This window comes from Salvelinus alpinus, chromosome 11 (assembly GCF_045679555.1).
Source record: "Salvelinus alpinus chromosome 11, SLU_Salpinus.1, whole genome shotgun sequence".
Taxonomy (NCBI): Eukaryota; Metazoa; Chordata; class Actinopteri; order Salmoniformes; family Salmonidae; genus Salvelinus; species Salvelinus alpinus.
The window spans coordinates 23,091,644-23,112,709 of NC_092096.1; the positions used below are offsets into that span (position 1 = coordinate 23,091,644).

The window sequence follows — 21,066 nt, forward strand, 5'->3', positions numbered from 1 at the left end:
AGAGTTAGTGTTGGTTGTCTCTAGTGGTTGGGTAGTTATATCTGGTAGAGTTAGTGTTGGTTGTCTCTAGTGGTTGGGTAGTTATATCTGGTAGAGTTAGTGATGGTTGTCTCTAGTGGTTGGGTAGTTATATCTGGTAGAGTTAGTGTTGGTTACCTCTAGTGGTTGGGTAGTTATATCTGGTAGAGTTAGTGTTGGTTACCTCTAGTGGTTGGGTAGTTATATCTGGTAGAGTTAGTGTTGGTTACCTCTAGTGGTTGGGTAGTTATATCTGGTAGAGTTAGTGTTGGTTACCTCTAGTGGTTGGATAGTTATATCTGGTAGAGTTAGTGTTGGTTACCTCTAGTGGTTGGGTAGTTATATCTGGTAGAGTTAGTGTTGGTTGTCTCTAGTGGTTGGGTAGTTATATCTGGTAGAGTTAGTGTTGGTTACCTCTAGTGGTTGGGTAGTTATATCTGGTAGAGTTAGTGTTGGTTACCTCTAGTGGTTGGGTAGTTATATCTGGTAGAGGTAGTGTTGGTTACCTCTAGTGGTTGGGTAGTTATATCTGGTAGAGGTAGTGTTGGTTACCTCTAGTGGTTGGGTAGTTATATCTGGTAGAGTTAGTGTTGGTTACCTCTAGTGGTTGGGTAGTTATATCTGGTAGAGTTAGTGTTGGTTACCTCTAGTGGTTGGGTAGTTATATCTGGTAGAGTTAGTGTTGGTTACCTCTAGTGGTTGGGTAGTTATATCTGGTAGAGGTAGTGTTGGTTACCTCTAGTGGTTGGGTAGTTATATCTGGTAGAGTTAGTGTTGGTTACCTCTAGTGGTTGGGTAGTTATATCTGGTAGAGTTAGTGTTGGTTACCTCTAGTGGTTGGGTAGTTATATCTGGTAGAGTTAGTGTTGGTTGTCTCTAGTGGTTGGGTAGTTATATCTGGTAGAGTTAGTGTTGGTTACCTCTAGTGGTTGGGTAGTTATATCTGGTAGAGGTAGTGTTGGTTATCTCTAGTGGTTGGGTAGTTATATCTGGTAGAGTTAGTGTTGGTTACCTCTAGTGGTTGGGTAGTTATATCTGGTAGAGTTAGTGTTGGTTACCTCTAGTGGTTGGGTAGTTATATCTGGTAGAGTTAGTGTTGGTTGTCTCTAGTGGTTGGCTAGTTATATCTGGTAGAGTTAGTGTTGGTTACCTCTAGTGGTTGGGTAGTTATATCTGGTAGAGGTAGTGTTGGTTACCTCTAGTGGTTGGGTAGTTATATCTGGTAGAGTTAGTGTTGGTTACCTCTAGTGGTTGGGTAGTTATATCTGGTAGAGTTAGTGTTGGTTACCTCTAGTGGTTGGGTAGTTATATCTGGTAGAGGTAGTGTTGGTTACCTCTAGTGGTTGGGTAGTTATATCTGGTAGAGTTAGTGTTGGTTACCTCTAGTGGTTGGGTAGTTATATCTGGTAGAGTTAGTGTTGGTTACCTCTAGTGGTTGGGTAGTTATATCTGGTAGAGTTAGTGTTGGTTGTCTCTAGTGGTTGGGTAGTTATATCTGGTAGAGTTAGTGTTGGTTGTCTCTAGTGGTTGGGTAGTTATATCTGGTAGAGTTAATTTGGTTGTCTCTAGTGGTTGGGTAGTTATATCTGGTAGAGTTAGTGTTGGTTACCTCTAGTGGTTGGGTAGTTATATCTGGTAGAGGTAGTGTTGGTTACCTCTAGTGGTTGGGTAGTTATATCTGGTAGAGTTAGTGTTGGTTACCTCTAGTGGTTGGGTAGTTATATCTGGTAGAGTTAGTGTTGGTTACCTCTAGTGGTTGGGTAGTTATATCTGGTAGAGTTAGTGTTGGTTGTCTCTAGTGGTTGGGTAGTTATATCTGGTAGAGTTAATTTGGTTGTCTCTAGTGGTTGGGTAGTTATATCTGGTAGAGTTAGTGTTGGTTACCTCTAGTGGTTGGGTAGTTATATCTGGTAGAGTTAGTGTTGGTTGTCTCTAGTGGTTGGGTAGTTATATCTGGTAGAGTTAGTGTTGGTTACCTCTAGTGGTTGGGTAGTTATATCTGGTAGAGGTAGTGTTGGTTACCTCTAGTGGTTGGGTAGTTATATCTGGTAGAGTTAGTGTTGGTTACCTCTAGTGGTTGGGTAGTTATATCTGGTAGAGTTAGTGTTGGTTGTCTCTAGTGGTTGGGTAGTTATATCTGGTAGAGGTAGTGTTGGTTACCTCTAGTGGTTGGGTAGTTATATCTGGTAGAGTTAGTGTTGGTTGTCTCTAGTGGTTGGATAGTTATATCTGGTAGAGTTAGTGTTGGTTACCTCTAGTGGTTGGGTAGTTATATCTGGTAGAGTTAGTGTTGGTTACCTCTAGTGGTTGGGTAGTTATATCTGGTAGAGTTAGTGTTGGTTACCTCTAGTGGTTGGGTAGTTATATCTGGTAGAGTTAGTGTTGGTTGTCTCTAGTGGTTGGGTAGTTATATCTGGTAGAGTTAGTGTTGGTTGTCTCTAGTGGTTGGGTAGTTATATCTGGTAGAGTTAGTGTTGGTTACCTCTAGTGGTTGGGTAGTTATATCTGGTAGAGTTAGTGTTGGTTACCTCTAGTGGTTGGGTAGTTATATCTGGTAGAGGTAGTGTTGGTTGTCTCTAGTGGCTGGGTAGTTATATCTGGTAGAGTTAGTGTTGGTTACCTCTAGTGGCTGGGTAGTTATATCTGGTAGAGTTAGTGTTGGTTACCTCTAGTGGTTGGGTAGTTATATCTGGTAGAGTTAGTGTTGGTTACCTCTAGTGGTTGGGTAGTTATATCTGGTAGAGTTAGTGTTGGTTGTCTCTAGTGGTTGGGTAGTTATATCTGGTAGAGTTAGTGTTGGTTACCTCTAGTGGTTGGGTAGTTATATCTGGTAGAGTTAGTGTTGGTTATCTCTAGTGGTTGGGTAGTTATATCTGGTAGAGTTAGTGTTGGTTACCTCTAGTGGTTGGGTAGTTATATCTGGTAGAGTTAGTGTTGGTTACCTCTAGTGGTTGGGTAGTTATATCTGGTAGAGTTAGTGTTGGTTGTCTGTAGTGGTTGGGTAGTTATATCTGGTAGAGTTAGTGTTGGTTGTCTGTAGTGGTTGGGTAGTTATATCTGGTAGAGTTAGTGTTGGTTACCTCTAGTGGTTGGGTAGTTATATCTGGTAGAGTTAGTGTTGGTTACCTCTAGTGGTTGGGTAGTTATATCTGGTAGAGTTAGTGTTGGTTGTCTCTAGTGGTTGGGTAGTTATATCTGGTAGAGTTAGTGTTGGTTACCTCTAGTGGTTGGGTAGTTATATCTGGTAGAGTTAGTGTTGGTTACCTCTAGTGGTTGGGTAGTTATATCTGGTAGAGTTAGTGTTGGTTGTCTCTAGTGGTTGGGTAGTTATATCTGGTAGAGTTAGTGTTGGTTGTCTCTAGTGGTTGGGTAGTTATATCTGGTAGAGTTAGTGTTGGTTACCTCTAGTGGTTGGGTAGTTATATCTGGTAGAGTTAGTGTTGGTTACCTCTAGTGGTTGGGTAGTTATATCTGGTAGAGTTAGTGTTGGTTACCTCTAGTGGTTGGGTAGTTATATCTGGTAGAGTTAGTGTTGGTTACCTCTAGTGGTTGGGTAGTTATATCTGGTAGAGTTAGTGTTGGTTACCTCTAGTGGTTGGGTAGTTATATCTGGTAGAGTTAGTGTTGGTTACCTCTAGTGGTTGGGTAGTTATATCTGGTAGAGTTAGTGTTGGTTACCTCTAGTGGTTGGGTAGTTATATCTGGTAGAGTTAGTGTTGGTTACCTCTAGTGGTTGGGTAGTTATATCTGGTAGAGTTAGTGTTGGTTGTCTCTAGTGGTTGGATAGTTATATCTGGTAGAGTTAGTATTGGTTACCTCTAGTGGTTGGGTAGTTATATCTGGTAGAGTTAGTGTTGGTTGTCTCTAGTGGTTGGGTAGTTATATCTGGTAGAGTTAGTGTTGGTTACCTCTAGTGGTTGGGTAGTTATATCTGGTAGAGTTAGTGTTGGTTGTCTGTAGTGGTTGGGTAGTTATATCTGGTAGAGTTAGTGTTGGTTACCTCTAGTGGTTGGGTAGTTATATCTGGTAGAGTTAGTGTTGGTTACCTCTAGTGGTTGGGTAGTTATATCTGGTAGAGTTAGTGTTGGTTGTCTGTAGTGGTTGGGTAGTTATATCTGGTAGAGTTAGTGTTGGTTACCTCTAGTGGTTGGGTAGTTATATCTGGTAGAGTTAGTGTTGGTTACCTCTAGTGGTTGGGTAGTTATATCTGGTAGAGGTAGTGTTGGTTACCTCTAGTGGTTGGGTAGTTATATCTGGTAGAGTTAGTGTTGGTTACCTCTAGTGGTTGGGTAGTTATATCTGGTAGAGGTAGTGTTGGCTACCTATAGTGGTTGGGTAGTTATATCTGGTAGAGTTAGTGTTGGTTACCTCTAGTGGTTGGGTAGTTATATCTGGTAGAGTTAGTATTGGTTACCTCTAGTGGTTGGGTAGTTATATCTGGTAGAGTTAGTGTTGGTTGTCTCTAGTGGTTGGGTAGTTATATCTGATAGAGTTAGTGTTGGTTACCTCTAGTGGTTGGGTAGTTATACCTGGTAGAGTTAGTGTTGGTTACCTCTAGTGGTTGGGTAGTTATATCTGGTAGAGTTAGTGTTGGTTACCTCTAGTGGTTGGGTAGTTATATCTGATAGAGTTAGTGTTGGTTACCTCTAGTGGTTGGGTAGTTATACCTGGTAGAGTTAGTGTTGGTTACCTCTAGTGGTTGGGTAGTTATATCTGGTAGAGTTAGTGTTGGTTACCTTTAGTGGTTGGGTAGTTATATCTGGTAGAGTTAGTGTTGGTTGTCTCTAGTGGTTGGGTAGTTATATCTGGTAGAGTTAGTGTTGGTTACCTCTAGTGGTTGGGTAGTTATATCTGGTAGAGTTAGTGTTGGTTGTCTGTAGTGGTTGGGTAGTTATATCTGGTCGAGTTAGTGTTGGTTACCTCTAGTGGTTGGGTAGTTATATCTGGTAGAGTTAGTGTTGGTTACCTCTAGTGGTTGGGTAGTTATATCTGGTTGAGTTAGTGTTGGTTACCTCTAGTGGTTGGGTAGTTATATCTGGTAGAGGTAGTGTTGGTTGTCTCTAGTGGTTGGGTAGTTATATCTGGTAGAGTTAGTGTTGGTTACCTCTAGTGGTTGGGTAGTTATATCTGGTCGAGTTAGTGTTGGTTACCTCTAGTGGTTGGGTAGTTATATCTGGTCGAGTTAGTGTTGGTTACCTCTAGTGGTTGGGTAGTTATATCTGGTAGAGGTAGTGTTGGTTACCTCTAGTGGTTGGGTAGTTATATCTGGTAGAGTTAGTGTTGGTTACCTCTAGTGGTTGGGTAGTTATATCTGGTAGAGTTAGTGTTGGTTGTCTCTAGTGGTTGGGTAGTTATATCTGGTAGAGTTAGTGTTGGTTACCTCTAGTGGTTGGGTAGTTATATCTGGTAGAGTTAGTGTTGGTTGTCTCTAGTGGTTGGGTAGTTATATCTGGTAGAGTTAGTGTTGGTTACCTCTAGTGGTTGGGTAGTTATATCTGGTAGAGTTAGTGTTGGTTGTCTCTAGTGGTTGGGTAGTTATATCTGGTAGAGTTAGTGTTGGTTACCTCTAGTGGTTGGGTAGTTATATCTGGTAGAGTTAGTGTTGGTTGTCTCTAGTGGTTGGGTAGTTATATCTGGTAGAGTTAGTGTTGGTTACCTCTAGTGGTTGGGTAGTTATATCTGGTAGAGTTAGTGTTGGTTACCTCTAGTGGTTGGGTAGTTATATCTGGTAGAGTTAGTGTTGGTTGTCTCTAGTGGTTGGGTAGTTATATCTGGTAGAGTTAGTGTTGGTTGTCTCTAGTGGTTGGGTAGTTATATCTGGTAGAGTTAGTGTTGGTTGTCTCTAGTGGTTGGGTAGTTATATCTGGTAGAGTTAGTGTTGGTTACCTCTAGTGGTTGGGTAGTTATATCTGGTAGAGTTAGTGTTGGTTACCTCTAGTGGTTGGGTAGTTATATCTGGTACAGGTAGTGTTGGTTGTCTCTATAGCCCTTAACAAGGTTTGAAGGGTATGTGAGTTGGAGTGGGCCAATCATACCAACGATAGGACATCGATAGGAGGTGAAGAGAGCAGTGCATTATTATTTGACTGTGTCAGTGACATGATAGAAATAGGGCCATGTGTTTCCATTTACACAACAACAGAGGTTCAATGAAAGCTGATTCTGCTTTGATGAGAAAAGAGAAAGAGAGATAGAAAGAGAGAGGCAGAGAGAGAGAGAGGCAGAGAGAGAGAGAGAGAGAGAGAGAGAGAGAGAGAGAGAGAGAGAGAGAGAGAGAGAGAGAGAGAGAGAGAGAGAGAGAGAGAGAGAGAGAGAGAGAGAGAGAGAGAGAGAGAGAGAGAGAGAGAGAGAGAGAGAGAGAGAGAGAGAGAGAGAGAGAGAGAGAGAGAGAGAGAGAGAGAGAGAGAGAGAGAGAGAGAGAGAGGCAGAGAGAGAGAGAGAGAGAGAGAGAGAGAGAGAGAGAGAGAGAGAGAGAGAGAGAGAGAGAGTAAAGGAGAGAGAGATAGAAAGAGAGAGAGGCAGAGAGAGAGAGTAAAGGAGAGAGCAGAGTGAGAGAGAGAGAGCGTGTTCGGCTCACTTGGCAATTGGGTGTCTAAAATTAACATCCCATCAACTCAGGTGAATGGCTGAGTAAAAATAGTCACCTATGACACGGTTGCTGATGGAGATGAAAGGAGAGAATGGAGACAGAGAGACAGACAGTGCTGATGAAGTTCTGTTTCTGTGTGTTGATGGGTAGAGTCTACAGTACTGATGAAGTTCTGTGTCTGTGTGTTGATGGATAGAGTCTACAGTACTGATGAAGTTCTGTGTCTGTGTGTTGATGGATAGAGTCTACAGTACTGATGCAGTTCTGTGTCTGTGTGTTGATGGGTAGAGTCTACAGTACGGATGAAGTTCTGTGTCTGTGTGTTGATGGATAGAGTCTACAGTGCTGATGCAGTTCTGTGTCTGTGTGTTGATGGGTAGAGTCTACAGTACTGATGCAGTTCTGTGCCTGTGTGTTGATGGGTAGAGTCTACAGTACTGATGAAGTTCTGTGTCTGTGTGTTGATGGATAGAGTCTACAGTACTGATGCAGTTCTGTGCCTGTGTGTTGATGGATAGAGTCTACAGTACTGATGCAGTTCTGTGTCTGTGTGTTGATGGGTAGAGTCTACAGTACTGATGAAGTTCTGTGTCTGTGTGTTGATGGGTAGAGTCTACAGTACTGATGAAGTTCTGTGTCTGTGTGTTGATGGGTAGAGTCTACAGTACTGATGCAGTTCTGTGTCTGTGTGTTGATGGGTAGAGTCTACAGTACTGATGCAGTTCTGTGTCTGTGTGTTGATGGGTAGAGTCTACAGTACTGATGCAGTTCTGTGCCTGTGTGTTGATGGGTAGAGTCTACAGTGCTGATGAAGTTCTGTGTCTGTGTGTTGATGGGTAGAGTCTACAGTACTGATGCAGTTCTGTGTCTGTGTGTTGATGGGTAGAGTCTACAGTACTGATGAAGTTCTGTGTCTGTGTTGATGGATAGAGTCTACAGTACTGATGCAGTTCTGTGCCTGTGTGTTGATGGATAGAGTCTACAGTTCTGATGCAGTTCTGTGTCTGTGTGTTGATGGGTAGAGTCTACAGTTCTGATGCAGTTCTGTGTCTGTGTGTTGATGGGTAGAGTCTACAGTCCTGATGAAGTTCTGTGTCTGTGTGTTGATGGATAGAGTCTACAGTTCTGATGCAGTTCTGTGTCTGTGTTGATGGATAGAGTCTACAGTGCTGTGCATACATACAACTACCATCTCCTGGTGAGACAATTTTACTTGGTTAAACTGAGGGCTCAGATAAAGAAAGAGAGGAACAGTGAGAACATTGGGAGAGATAGAATGAGAGAGAGAGAGAACGAGGCATATGGAATGAGGCAGAGATAATGAGAAATATTATATGGAGAGATTGAGAGAAAGAGAATATGGCAGACAGAGAGAAAAAAACTAATAGAGAGAGACAGAGAAAGAGAGAAAGAGAGACAGAGAAAGAGAGAGAGAGACAGAGACAGAGAAAGAGAGGGAGAGAAAGCAAAAGAGAGAGACAGAGAGAGGGGGAAAGAGAGAGAGACAGAGAAGAGAAAGAGAGACAGAGAGAGAGGAAGAAAAGAAGGGGAGAGCAGATAAGGTGTCCTCTCGTTCCTGGAGTTGAGAAGTGAAGCGAAGCCTCCACGTTGCCCGATAACACTTGTTTGAAGTTCATTAAAAACCACTTGATTGGGGTACACTGAATGACTGGCTGGCTTGCATATAAAACGCTTCATGACATTATTCAAAAAGTCATTATAGATAAATTACAGAGTGGCACAAATAATGTTTGCTTTACAAAACTGAGGAGATATGAATAATTTCTGTTGAAAATGGAGGAGCCCTATTTTCTGATAAGTCCGGAATGGCACCCTATGTCATATACACTACAGTGCACTATACATAGAGAATAAGGTGTCATTTCAGACAGAAATAAAGTGAACTGGAGGGTACGATCGGTTGTGAAGTATCTGACTTTGTGATATAATTTTGAATGAATCACTGAATTAAGTTGACTGTCCAAGCGGGAACAATTGTGGACGTTATGCATAAAGTCTTTGTCTGTATTCCTGTTATGGTTTCACAATAACATTACGGAGAGCTTTTAAAACATCCAATGGAAAATGACTTCACACCTAGTCAATAACATGGAGAGCTTTTAAAACATGATTTCATCCAATGTAAAGTTAGTGTAGAAGTACTAACTTGTCAGGATGAGGATGATGTGATACACATCATCACACCTCCCCACAAACCACAACACAAATCACACCACACCACAAAACACACCTAACCACAAATCACACCTCACCACAAATCACACCACACCACAAATCACACCTCACCACAAATCACACCACACCACAAATCACACCTCACAACAAATCACACCACACCACAAATCACACCACAAATCACACCTCACCACAAATCACACCACACCACAAATCACACCTCACCACAAATCACACCACAGTCTAAAGCTAAAGTAGCTCTCAGAAAGCCCTAAACACACACACACACACACACACACACACACACACACACACACACACACACACACACACACACACACACACACAGTAACCGCTGCCTTAGAATACTATTACACAAAGTGATAAACGTCACTAATCACAGGCATACAACATCTCTGGCAACATCTGTCATTCTGACAGAGCAATGCAAATGGCAGACTTAGAATTTTAGATTTCACTCTGTGCTCAGCCCCCCCCCCCCACCTCCCCAACCCGCCTTTCAAGAACACCATCCGCATATTTCACTTCCAGCTGCACCCTATAGAACCTACACACACACATACTAGACCAAAAAAAAACTCTTCTTCTTTACAGTTAACCATAAAAGCGGTGTTGTCATTGCTGTAATCACCCCCCCTCCCCCCACTCCTCTTGTTTCTCTCCGAGGGTCCGGCCTGGTGTGACCCCCCCCCCCCCCCCCACACTCCTCTTGTTTCTCTCTGAGGGCAGTAAATCCCCCAGGAGGGAGCATGTCATCACCTCAATAACCCCCCTCCCCCCACCAACACCAACACCCATCACTCAAGGTGTACTCGAGGCCAAGTGCCTCTCAGTGGGCTTGATGACGCCTGTCATATATCCCGGCCTGGATCCCAGCCTCAGATTTATAACGCCATTAAGCTGATAGAATGTGTCCGTGTTTATTCCCCCCTCCCCCGCTCCTAGTGATAAATAATGATGAGGACAACAATAAACTGCCCCCCACCCTCTCCGCTGCTTGTCTCCCACACTTACAGCTACACACACCCACACACTTAGATACATCACACACACACACACACACACACACACACACACACACACACACACACACACACACACCGTGACTTTCCCATCAATCAATCAGACACTCCCTGACATAGCTACATTTCCCACCGAACAGCAGCGCACCTGGGAAGCAATGCTCTCTTCTTATGAAGACACTGTGTTGTCATCACACTGTATCTCAGTGTTCAGTAAAAATCCTCTCTGTCATTCTCTTGCTCTCTCGCGCTCTCTTTCTCTCTCTCTCTCCCTCCCCCTTCACTCTGTCTCTCTCCCCCTCTTTCCTCCCTCTCTCTACTGAGAGATTTCTAATCCCTGGGACCCACTTAGAATGGATAATTAGCAGCATGGGTGAGTTGTAGAGGATAGAGAGAGAGAGAATGACAGAGGGAGAGAGCAGGACACAGAGTGAGAAAAGGCGTGGAGTAGAATGTGGAAGCTATTGGCAGAGGCTGCAGTGATCTGGCAGAGACAGAGAGAAAAGTGACAGAGCGAGGGGTGAGAAAGAAAAGAATGAGAGAGAGAGAGAGAGAGATTGTGTCAGTTTGTGTGTGTGTGTGTGTGGAGAATCTTTAGCTCCCTGTCAGACTGAGACACACAGACCTGGTGGGCGATTAGCCAGGCCTCCCTCCAACAGGCTTTTGTTTCATCCTCCACCTCACAGCCCTGTGCAAAGACTCTCTCTCTCTCTCTCTCTCTCTCTATCTCTCTATCTCTCTCTCTCTCTCTCTCTCTCTCTCTATCTCTCCCTATCTCTCTCCCTGGCTCTCTCCCTGGCTCTGTCTCTGTTTGTTCTGGAGCCAAGTCTCTGTTTCAGTGCCATTTGATACTATTTTGATGCCTGTTCTCCCTGCATTCATCCTGACAATATCGGTCAGTCCCCTGGTTCTTTTGTTTGAGCTTTTAGTATTTAACATTTGTTAATATCCCCACTTCACTTTTAGTATTTAACATTTGTTAATATCCCCACTTCACTTTTAGTATTTAACATTTGTTAATATCCCCACTTCCCTTTTAGTATTTAACATTTGTTAATATCCCCACTTCACTTTTAGTATTTAACATTTGTTAATATCCCCACTTCACTTTTAGTATTTAACATTTGTTAATATCCCCACTTCACTTTTAGTATTTAACATTTGTTAATATCCCCACTTCCCTTTTAGTATTTAACATTTGTTAATATCCCCACTTCACTTTTAGTATTTAACATTTGTTAATATCCCCACTTCACTTTTAGTATTTAACATTTGTTAATATCCCCACTTCCCTTTTAGTATTTAACATTTGTTAATATCCCCACTTCACTTTTAGTATTTAACATTTGTTAATATCCCCACTTCACTTTTAGTATTTAACATTTGTTAATATCCCCACTTCACTTTTAGTATTTAACATTTGTTAATATCCCCACTTCACTTTTAGTATTTAACATTTGTTAATATCCCCACTTCCCTTTTAGTATTTAACATTTGTTAATATCCCCACTTCCCTTTTAGTATTTAACATTTGTTAATATCCCCACTTCACTTTTAGTATTTAACATTTGTTAATATCCCCACTTCACTTTTAGTATTTAACATTTGTTAATATCCCCACTTCCCTTTTAGTATTTAACATTTGTTAATATCCCCACTTCCCTTTTAGTATTTAACATTTGTTAATATCCCCACTTCCCTTTTAGTATTTAACATTTGTTAATATCCCCACTTCCCTTTTAGTATTTAACATTTGTTAATATCCCCACTTCACTTTTAGTATTTAACATTTGTTAATATCCCCACTTCCCTTTTAGTATTTAACATTTGTTAATATCCCCACTTCCCTTTTAGTATTTAACATTTGTTAATATCCCCACTTCCCTTTTAGTATTTAACATTTGTTAATATCCCCACTTCACTTTTAGTATTTAACATTTGTTAATATCCCCACTTCCCTTTTAGTATTTAACATTTGTTAATATCCCCACTTCCCTTTTAGTATTTAACATTTGTTAATATCCCCACTTCCCTTTTAGTATTTAACATTTGTTAATATCCCCACTTCACTTTTAGTATTTAACATTTGTTAATATCCCCACTTCACTTTTAGTATTTAACATTTGTTAATATCCCCACTTCCCTTTTAGTATTTAACATTTGTTAATATCCCCACTTCACTTTTAGTATTTAACATTTGTTAATATCCCCACTTCACTTTTAGTATTTAACATTTGTTAATATCCCCACTTCACTTTTAGTATTTAACATTTGTTAATATCCCCACTTCACTTTTAGTATTTAACATTTGTTAATATCCCCACTTCCCTTTTAGTATTTAACATTTGTTAATATCCCCACTTCACTTTTAGTATTTAACATTTGTTAATATCCCCACTTCACTTTTAGTATTTAACATTTGTTAATATCCCCACTTCACTTTTAGTATTTAACATTTGTTAATATCCCCACTTCACTTTTAGTATTTAACATTTGTTAATATCCCCACTTCACTTTTAGTATTTAACATTTGTTAATATCCCCACTTCCCTTTTAGTATTTAACATTTGTTAATATCCCCACTTCCCTTTTAGTATTTAACATTTGTTAATATTCCTTCCAAGGCCTTTCTTTTCACATTGACATGGTTGTGGTCTGGTACAGTTGGGACTGCCAAGGCCTTTCTTTTCACATTGACATGGTTGTGGTCTGGTTACAGTTAGGACTGCCAAGGCCTTTCTTTTCACATTGACATGGTTGTGGTCTGGTTAAGGTTAGGACTGCCAAGGCCTTTCTTTTCACATTGACATGGTTGTGGTCTGGTTACAGTTGGGACTGCCAAGGCCTTTCTTTTCACATTGACATGGTTGTGGTCTGGTTAAGGTTGGGACTGCCAAGGCCTTTCTTTTCACATTGACATGGTTGTGGTCTGGTACAGTTGGGACTGCCAAGGCCTTTCTTTTCACAATGACATGGTTGTGGTCTGGTTACAGTTGGGACTGCCAAGGCATTTCTTTTCACATTGACATGGTTGTGGTCTGGTACAGTTGGGACTGCCAAGGCCTTTCTTTTCACATTGACATGGTTGTGGTCTGGTTAAGGTTGGGACTGCCAAGGCCTTTCTTTTCACATTGACATGGTTGTGGTCTGGTTAAGGTTGGGACTGCCAAGGCCTTTCTTTTCACATTGACATGGTTGTGGTCTGGTACAGTTAGGACTGCCAAGGCCTTTCTTTTCACATTGACATGGTTGTGGTCTGGTTAAGGTTGGGACTGCCAAGGCCTTTCTTTTCACATTGACATGGTTGTGGTCTGGTTAAGGTTGGGACTGCCAAGGCCTTTCTTTTCACATTGACATGGTTGTGGTCTGGTTAAGGTTGGGACTGCCAAGGCCTTTCTTTTCACATTGACATGGTTGTGGTCTGGTTACAGTTGGGACTGCCAAGGCCTTTCTTTTCACATTGACATGGTTGTGGTCTGGGTACAGTTGGGACTGCCAAGGCCTTTCTTTTCACATTGACGTGGTTGTGGTCTGGTTAAGGTTGGGACTGCCAAGGCCTTTCTTTTCACATTGACATGGTTGTGGTCTGGTACAGTTGGGACTGCCAAGGCCTTTCTTTTCACATTGACATGGTTGTGGTCTGGTACAGTTGGGACTGCCAAGGCCTTTCTTTTCACATTGACATGGTTGTGGTCTGGTTACAGTTGGGACTGCCAAGGCCTTTCTTTTCACATTGACGTGGTTGTGGTCTGGTACAGTTGGGACTGACAAGGCCTTTCTTTTCACATTGACGTGGTTGTGGTCTGGTACAGTTGGGACTGCCAAGGCCTTTCTTTTCACATTGACATGGTTGTGGTCTGGGTACAGTTAGGACTGCCAAGGCCTTTCTTTTCACATTGACATGGTTGTGGTCTGGTTAAGGTTGGGACTGCCAAGGCCTTTCTTTTCACATTGACATGGTTGTGGTCTGGTACAGTTAGGACTGCCAAGGCCTTTCTTTTCACATTGACATGGTTGTGGTCTGGTACAGTTGGGACTGCCAAGGCCTTTCTTTTCACATTGACATGGTTGTGGTCTGGTACAGTTAGGACTGCCAAGGCCTTTCTTTTCACATTGACATGGTTGTGGTCTGGTTAAGGTTGGGACTGCCAAGGCCTTTCTTTTCACATTGACATGGTTGTGGTCTGGTACAGTTAGGACTGCCAAGGCCTTTCTTTTCACATTGACATGGTTGTGGTCTGGTACAGTTAGGACTGCCAAGGCCTTTCTTTTCACATTGACATGGTTGTGGTCTGGTTACAGTTGGGACTGCCAAGGCCTTTCTTTTCACATTGACATGGTTGTGGTCTGGTACAGTTGGGACTGCCAAGGCCTTTCTTTTCACATTGACATGGTTGTGGTCTGGTTAAGGTTGGGACTGCCAAGGCCTTTCTTTTCACATTGACATGGTTGTGGTCTGGTTAAGGTTGGGACTGCCAAGGCCTTTCTTTTCACATTGACATGGTTGTGGGCTGGTTACAGTTGGGACTGCCAAGGCCTTTCTTTTCACATTGACGTGGTTGTGGTCTGGTACAGTTGGGACTGACAAGGCCTTTCTTTTCACATTGACGTGGTTGTGGTCTGGTACAGTTGGGACTGCCAAGGCCTTTCTTTTCACATTGACATGGTTGTGGTCTGGGTACAGTTAGGACTGCCAAGGCCTTTCTTTTCACATTGACATGGTTGTGGTCTGGTTAAGGTTGGGACTGCCAAGGCCTTTCTTTTCACATTGACATGGTTGTGGTCTGGTTACAGTTAGGACTGCCAAGGCCTTTCTTTTCACATTGACATGGTTGTGGTCTGGTTACAGTTGGGACTGCCAAGGCCTTTCTTTTCACATTGACATGGTTGTGGTCTGGGTACAGTTGGGACTGCCAAGGCCTTTCTTTTCACATTGACATGGTTGTGGTCTGGTTACAGTTGGGACTGCCAAGGCCTTTCTTTTCACATTGACATGGTTGTGGTCTGGGTACAGTTGGGACTGCCAAGGCCTTTCTTTTCACATTGACATGGTTGTGGTCTGGTTAAGGTTGGGACTGCCAAGGCCTTTCTTTTCACATTGACATGGTTGTGGTCTGGTTAAGGTTGGGACTGCCAAGGCCTTTCTTTTCACATTGACATGGTTGTGGTCTGGTTAAGGTTGGGACTGCCAAGGCCTTTCTTTTCACATTGACATGGTTGTGGTCTGGTACAGTTGGGACTGCCAAGGCCTTTCTTTTCACATTGACATGGTTGTGGTCTGGTTACAGTTGGGACTGCCAAGGCCTTTCTTTTCACATTGACATGGTTGTGGTCTGGTTACAGTTGGGACTGCCAAGGCCTTTCTTTTCACATTGACATGGTTGTGGTCTGGTTACAGTTAGGACTGCCAAGGCCTTTGGAACTAGAGCCAATTACACATGTCAATGAACGTCTCTTAATAGTTCCATCCAATTCATCAGATAGATGCTGACAAACTCCTGCTCTGATCCAGCTCGTTAGGGGCCCGGTTGGCCAGGAAATCAACCTGGAGGACTTTGATAGATGTCCATGTCCCCCAGGGAGCTTGTGGGTAGAGGTTCCTCTGATGTGAAGACATGTGTGGTGTTGTAGCATGACGCCACAGGCAGACAGGGGGGAAGACAGGAGGGATGGAGGGAGAAAAGGATTTGATGCCCCCCTCGTTCACCTCAGACAACCCCAGAAGACATACAGTAGATAAAATGGCCCAATGTTGGGAAAATAAAGCTTTTGTGAATCTGAATATACACTAGTAGCTATGGATTCACACAAATCGTGTTTATTCACATAACAAACGACATATCTGGGAGAGGGGAGCGTGTTCATGGTTTAGATTAGTGAGTTTTTACGTGTGGCTGTCTGCGGCCATTTTGGATTGACATTGTTTTCCACGTCAACAACATTAGCTGACAAACGGAGTTCGCGGGACAATGACAACATCACGTTATAGTCTGAGCATCTCCTGCCTGGCCACTCCCATCGGTTACCCAATGACAACATCACGTTATAGTCTGAGCATCTCCTGCCTGGCCACTCCCATCGGTTACCCAATGACAACATCACGTTATAGTCTGAGCAGCTCCTGCCTGGCCACTCCCATCGGTTACCCAATGACAACATCACGTTATAGTCTGAGCAGCTCCTGCCTGGCCACTCCCATCGGTTACCCAATGACAACATCACGTTATAGTCTGAGCAGCTCCTGCCTGGCCACTCCCATCGGTTACCCAATGACAACATCACGTTATAGTCTGAGCAGCTCCTGCCTGGCCACTCCCATCGGTTACCCAATGACAACATCACGTTATAGTCTGAGCAGCTCCTGCCTGGCCACTCCCATCGGTTACCCAATGACAACATCACGTTATAGTCTGAGCAGCTCCTGCCTGGCCACTCCCATCGGTTACCCAATGACAACATCACGTTATAGTCTGAGCAGCTCCTGCCTGGCCACTCCCATCGGTTACCCAATGCAACATCACGTTATAGTCTGAGCAGCTCCTGCCTGGCCACTCCCATCGGTTACCCAATGACAACAAAGCACGCCGTGGTCTCCGGTCTAGCTAGCTTTAGTGATTTATCTTTGTGCATTTTAACAGGGGGCTCAGTCAGCGGGAGGCCTCTGCATCACGTCGCTCATTACAAAACATCAGCGGATTACCCAGATCGACTTCCTGAAATCCCTCCATTGGAATAATATAGTGAAATGCATCTATCCCAGGGTCGCCGCGAGGGGCCATCCCACTTGTCTGAGCAAAGTTGACATGTCATTGTCTTCTGCTTGGAGCGGTGGAGGGTTGGGGGAGTGTGTGTGTGTGTACGTTTATGTGTCTATGTGTGCGTGCACCCGCGCATGCGAGGCAAATCCATTAATTCGCAGTGACGTTGAACGTAGCGACAATCCCCGACCCCCAATCCCGAGGTTAATTAAATCCAAATTAAGCTCGTTAGGGGGACAGAAACACCTGCTTTTTAGAACAACAGTCAAACAAAAACATGTCGGGGAGAGAAGTCATTAACGTGCTGATGCTAAATCCCCCAGCTTTATTTGGGAGCTGGGTTTTTGTCAGTCAACACAATGAGAAGAATCCTACTATTATCCCTGGGTCAATATTGACCACCAACACAAGTGTTAATTGGATCCTGAAACGCCAAGCTAAGTCTCACCTACTCTCGGAGCAGGTCTCCCACAGTTCAAAGAGATAATGAATATCAAATTATATTTTTTTTATTCCAGCTACGTTTTTACACGTTGCATGTGCTTGAATCGCTCGGGGCAGAGATTGTGTTCTAATGTGGGATTCTAAATCATGGAGCATAAAACTCCTCAAAAGAGGAGAACCCTCCCTGAGCTTGTTCCTGCTTGTCGTGGAGCGCCTGGCAACAGACGTCAAGACAGAGGTCTTCATCATGGATGCCCTGAGGGCCAGATTAACTACACAGTTCCTCCCCATGCTGCCCTCCTGCCATACCTTCCTTCAACACCACATAACCCATACAAACACACACACACACACACACACACACACACACACACACACACACACACACACACACACACACACACACACACACACACACACACACACACACACACACACACACACACACACACACACACACACACACACACACAAACACACACTCCCACACACACACACACACACACACACACACACACACACACACACCCTCAAGGCCGGTGTGGTGCCAGGGTCTGTTTAGTAGCTCATCAAGCTACACAGTAAAGATGTCTAATTACAGTGAGTCCTGCTTCAAAGGGAAAAGGCCAGTGCCAATACTATTGATAATTCACATGAAATAAGCTGTCATTGGGAATATGGCTGGGAAAAGGAAATGTTTCATTTTTATTAGATTTGGTGAGTCTGTAATCATCTTGTTGGGCGAGGAGGATAAGCATAGAAAGCCTGATATATCAGATTAAGTATGGTACTGTAGCTGACTCCTTTGCTTTACATGAGGATATACAGGAAGTATGAACCTATCCTAAATACTGTATGTTTGCTGGTTTATAATGACATGATCACTCACAGCCTGTATTATTAAAGATATTCACAAGTGAACCAATGAGGACGCTACATCCTGAATCTCAATAGCCAATGAGACATCATAATCAACAAACGTTTACACTTGACCCTTGACCTCTGAAATTACCTCTGGCTTCTTGACGCGTCCCTCCTGGAAGGAGCAGGTGCGTGGGTCGTGGGTGCAGTCGTGTCTGTATTTACACCAGTGGCACTGGTAGGGGCTTCTCACACATGATAAACACCTGAGAGAGGAGAAGGAGAGAGGAGAGAGGAGAAGGAGGAGGTGAGAGGAGTAGGAGAGAGGAGAAGAAGTAGGACAGAGGAGAGAGGAGAGAGGAGAGAGAAGGATGAGGAAAGGAGAGAGGAGAGAGGAGAAGAAATAGGAGAGAGGAGAGGGATAAGGAAAGAGGAGTAGGAGAGAGGAGAGGGAGTAAGAGAGAGGAGAGGGAGTAAGAGAGAGGAGAGAGGAGAAAGAAAAGGAGAGAGGAGAGAGGAGTAGGAGAGAGGGGATGAGGAGAGAGGAGTAGGAGATAGGAGAGAGAGAGAGTGAGGAACAGGAGAGAGGAGAGAGAGAGTGAGGAACAGGAGAGAGGAGAGAGAGAGTGAGGAACAGGAGAGAGGAGAGAGAGAGAGAGAAAGAGGAACAGGAGAGAGAGAGAGTGAGGAACAGGAGAGAGGAGAGAGAGAGAGTGAGGAACAGGAGAGAGGAGAGAGAGAGAGTGAGGAACAGGAGAGAGGAGAGAGAGAGAGAGAGAGAGTGAGGAACAGGAGAGAGGAGAGAGAGAGAGAGTGAGGAACAGGAGAGAGAGAGAGAGAGAGTGAGGAACAGGAGAGAGGAGAGAGAGTGAGGAACAGGAGAGAGGAGAGAGAGAGAGAGAGGAACAGGAGAGAGGAGAGAGAGAGAGAGAGTGAGTGAGGAACAGGAGCGAGGAGAGAGAGAGAGAGTGAGAGAGAGGAACAGGAGAGAGAGAGAGTGAGAGTGAGGAACAGGAGAGAGAGAGAGAGAGAGGGAGAGAGAGTGAGGAACAGAAGAGAGGAGAGAGAGAGAGAGAGAGTGAGAGAGTGAGGAACAGGAGAGAGAGAGAGAGAGAGAGAGAGAGAGAGAGAGAGAGAGAGAGAGAGAGAGAGAGTGAGGAGAGAGGAGAGAGAGAGAGAGAGAGAGAGGAGAGAGAGAGAGAGAGAGAGAGAGAGAGAGGAACAGGAGAGAGCAATAAAGGCAATACATTCCTAATCATGGCAAACTTCCATAGACAAGCTAATCATAACCCAAACAATGATCTGATGAGTACGTGAAATTCTTTGAGTCAATATTTCGTATTTCTACACTATGTCACTACGACATTACTTTAATATTCTTTAGTTATGGGTATCAAACATCAATGATATGTTACAGTTTATAATGACATTTTCAACACTTCTTTTAAAAAAGTGTAATAAGCGTGTAATTGTGACTGTAACTGAGACATGTAGACGTACGACTTGTGGACGCTGCAGTTGTAGAAGACAAAGCTGGTGTTGGCGAAGACCAGGCCCGTCTCCTTGGACTTGAGGTAGAGCTGAACTATCTGGTGATCACCTGGAGGGAGGGAGCACACAGAGGAAAACACTATGAGCAGGGTTGGACCACTCTAACATATTACATTACCTGGGATGTATTCACTAGCAACCAAACGGAACCAAACGGAACCAAAGAGAAGCACATGGAACATAACGGAGAGAGACCTATCTGAATTTGTCGTATAGAAACTCTTGTTTTTGTTGTGAAATGTTTTCCATTGCAAAATGTTTTTTAACTGTTTGCAAAGGTGTGCACTAATGATTACACCCCAGAGCACCTCAACCAATGGGAGGGGATGACTGATTTTATGTCTTTATCTACTATATCAGAGATGTACTGACTCTAAGATCTCAAGTCTGAATTATATATCTACTATATCAGAGATGTACTGACTCTAAGATCTCTAGTCTGAATTATATATCTACTATATCAGAGATGTACTGACTCTAGGATCTCTAGTCTGAATTATATATCTACTATATCAGAGATGTACTGACCAGTATCTCAAGTCTGAATTATATATATACTATATCAGAGATGTACTGACCAGTATCTCTAGTCTGAATTATATATCTACTATACCAGAGATGTACTGACTCTAAGATCTCTAGTCTGAATTATATATCTACTATATCAGAGATGTACTGGCTCTAGCATCTCTAGTCTGAATTATATATCTACTATATCAGAGATGTACTGACTAGTATCTCTAGTCTGAATTATATATCTACTATATCAGAGATGTACTGACTCTAAGATCTCTAGGTTTATGGAGGTGTCTACAGAGAGAGTCTGTCTGCTCCTGTCCTTCTGTCTGGCTTCCTAATGAAGGACTGTGTGTTAATGGAGGTGTCTATAGAGATAGTCTGTCTGCTCCTGTCCTTCTGTCTGGCTTCCTAATGAAGGACTGTGTGTTAATGGAGGTGTCTACAGAGATAGTCTGTCTGCTCCTGTCCTTCTGTCTGGCTTCCTAATGAAGGACTGTGTGTTAATGGAGGTGTCTACAGAGAGAGTCTGTCTGCTCCTGTCTTTCTGTCTGGCTTCCTAATGAAGGACTGTGTGTTAATGGAGGTGTCTACAGAGAGAGTCTGTCTGATCCTGTCCTTCTGTCTGGCTTCCTAATGAAGGACTGACTCCATGTTTAATTCAACAGGCCCGACACAGACATGTCCTCCCCCAAAGACAGGAAGAGAACATTGTCGTCTCCCTCCCTCTCTCTGTCACTCTTGTCTTCTTCTACCCTTCTTCGCTGCCTCTCTCTGTCGCTCCGGTCTTCGTCTCCGTTCCCTCTCTCTTCTCTCTGTCACTCCCGCTCTCTCTCTTTCCCTCTTTCCCTTTGTGTTGCTCCTGTCTTCCTATCCCCCCTCTCTCTCTCTTGCTCGCTCGCTCTCTAACAAAAGGGGTGAATCGTTCATCAATCATAGTAAAGTGTGGCTGACAATGAATCTGTCCTAATTAGAGCACCTAAATGTTACCTTGATGCCTGCTAGGCTGCTATCACTAGCTCACTACCCCCTCCCTGCAGGGCCCCTCGACCTCTCTCTCTCTGACACTGCCTGAACAAGATGGCTGCCT

At 43.5% G+C, this 21,066-nt stretch overlaps 1 protein-coding gene across 1 annotated transcript in view; it reads right to left on the reverse strand.

Annotated features, from left to right (window-relative positions):
- plxna4 (plexin A4) overlaps positions 1-21,066 on the reverse strand; it is a 559,926-nt gene that overhangs the window by 137,044 nt on the left and 401,816 nt on the right. The window contains exons 8-9 of the mRNA XM_071332139.1: positions 19,410-19,509; positions 18,061-18,175 (exon numbers count right to left, since the gene is read on the reverse strand). Coding sequence (XP_071188240.1) covers positions 18,061-18,175; positions 19,410-19,509 — 215 coding nt within the window. The remainder of the gene's footprint in view (positions 1-18,060; positions 18,176-19,409; positions 19,510-21,066) is intronic.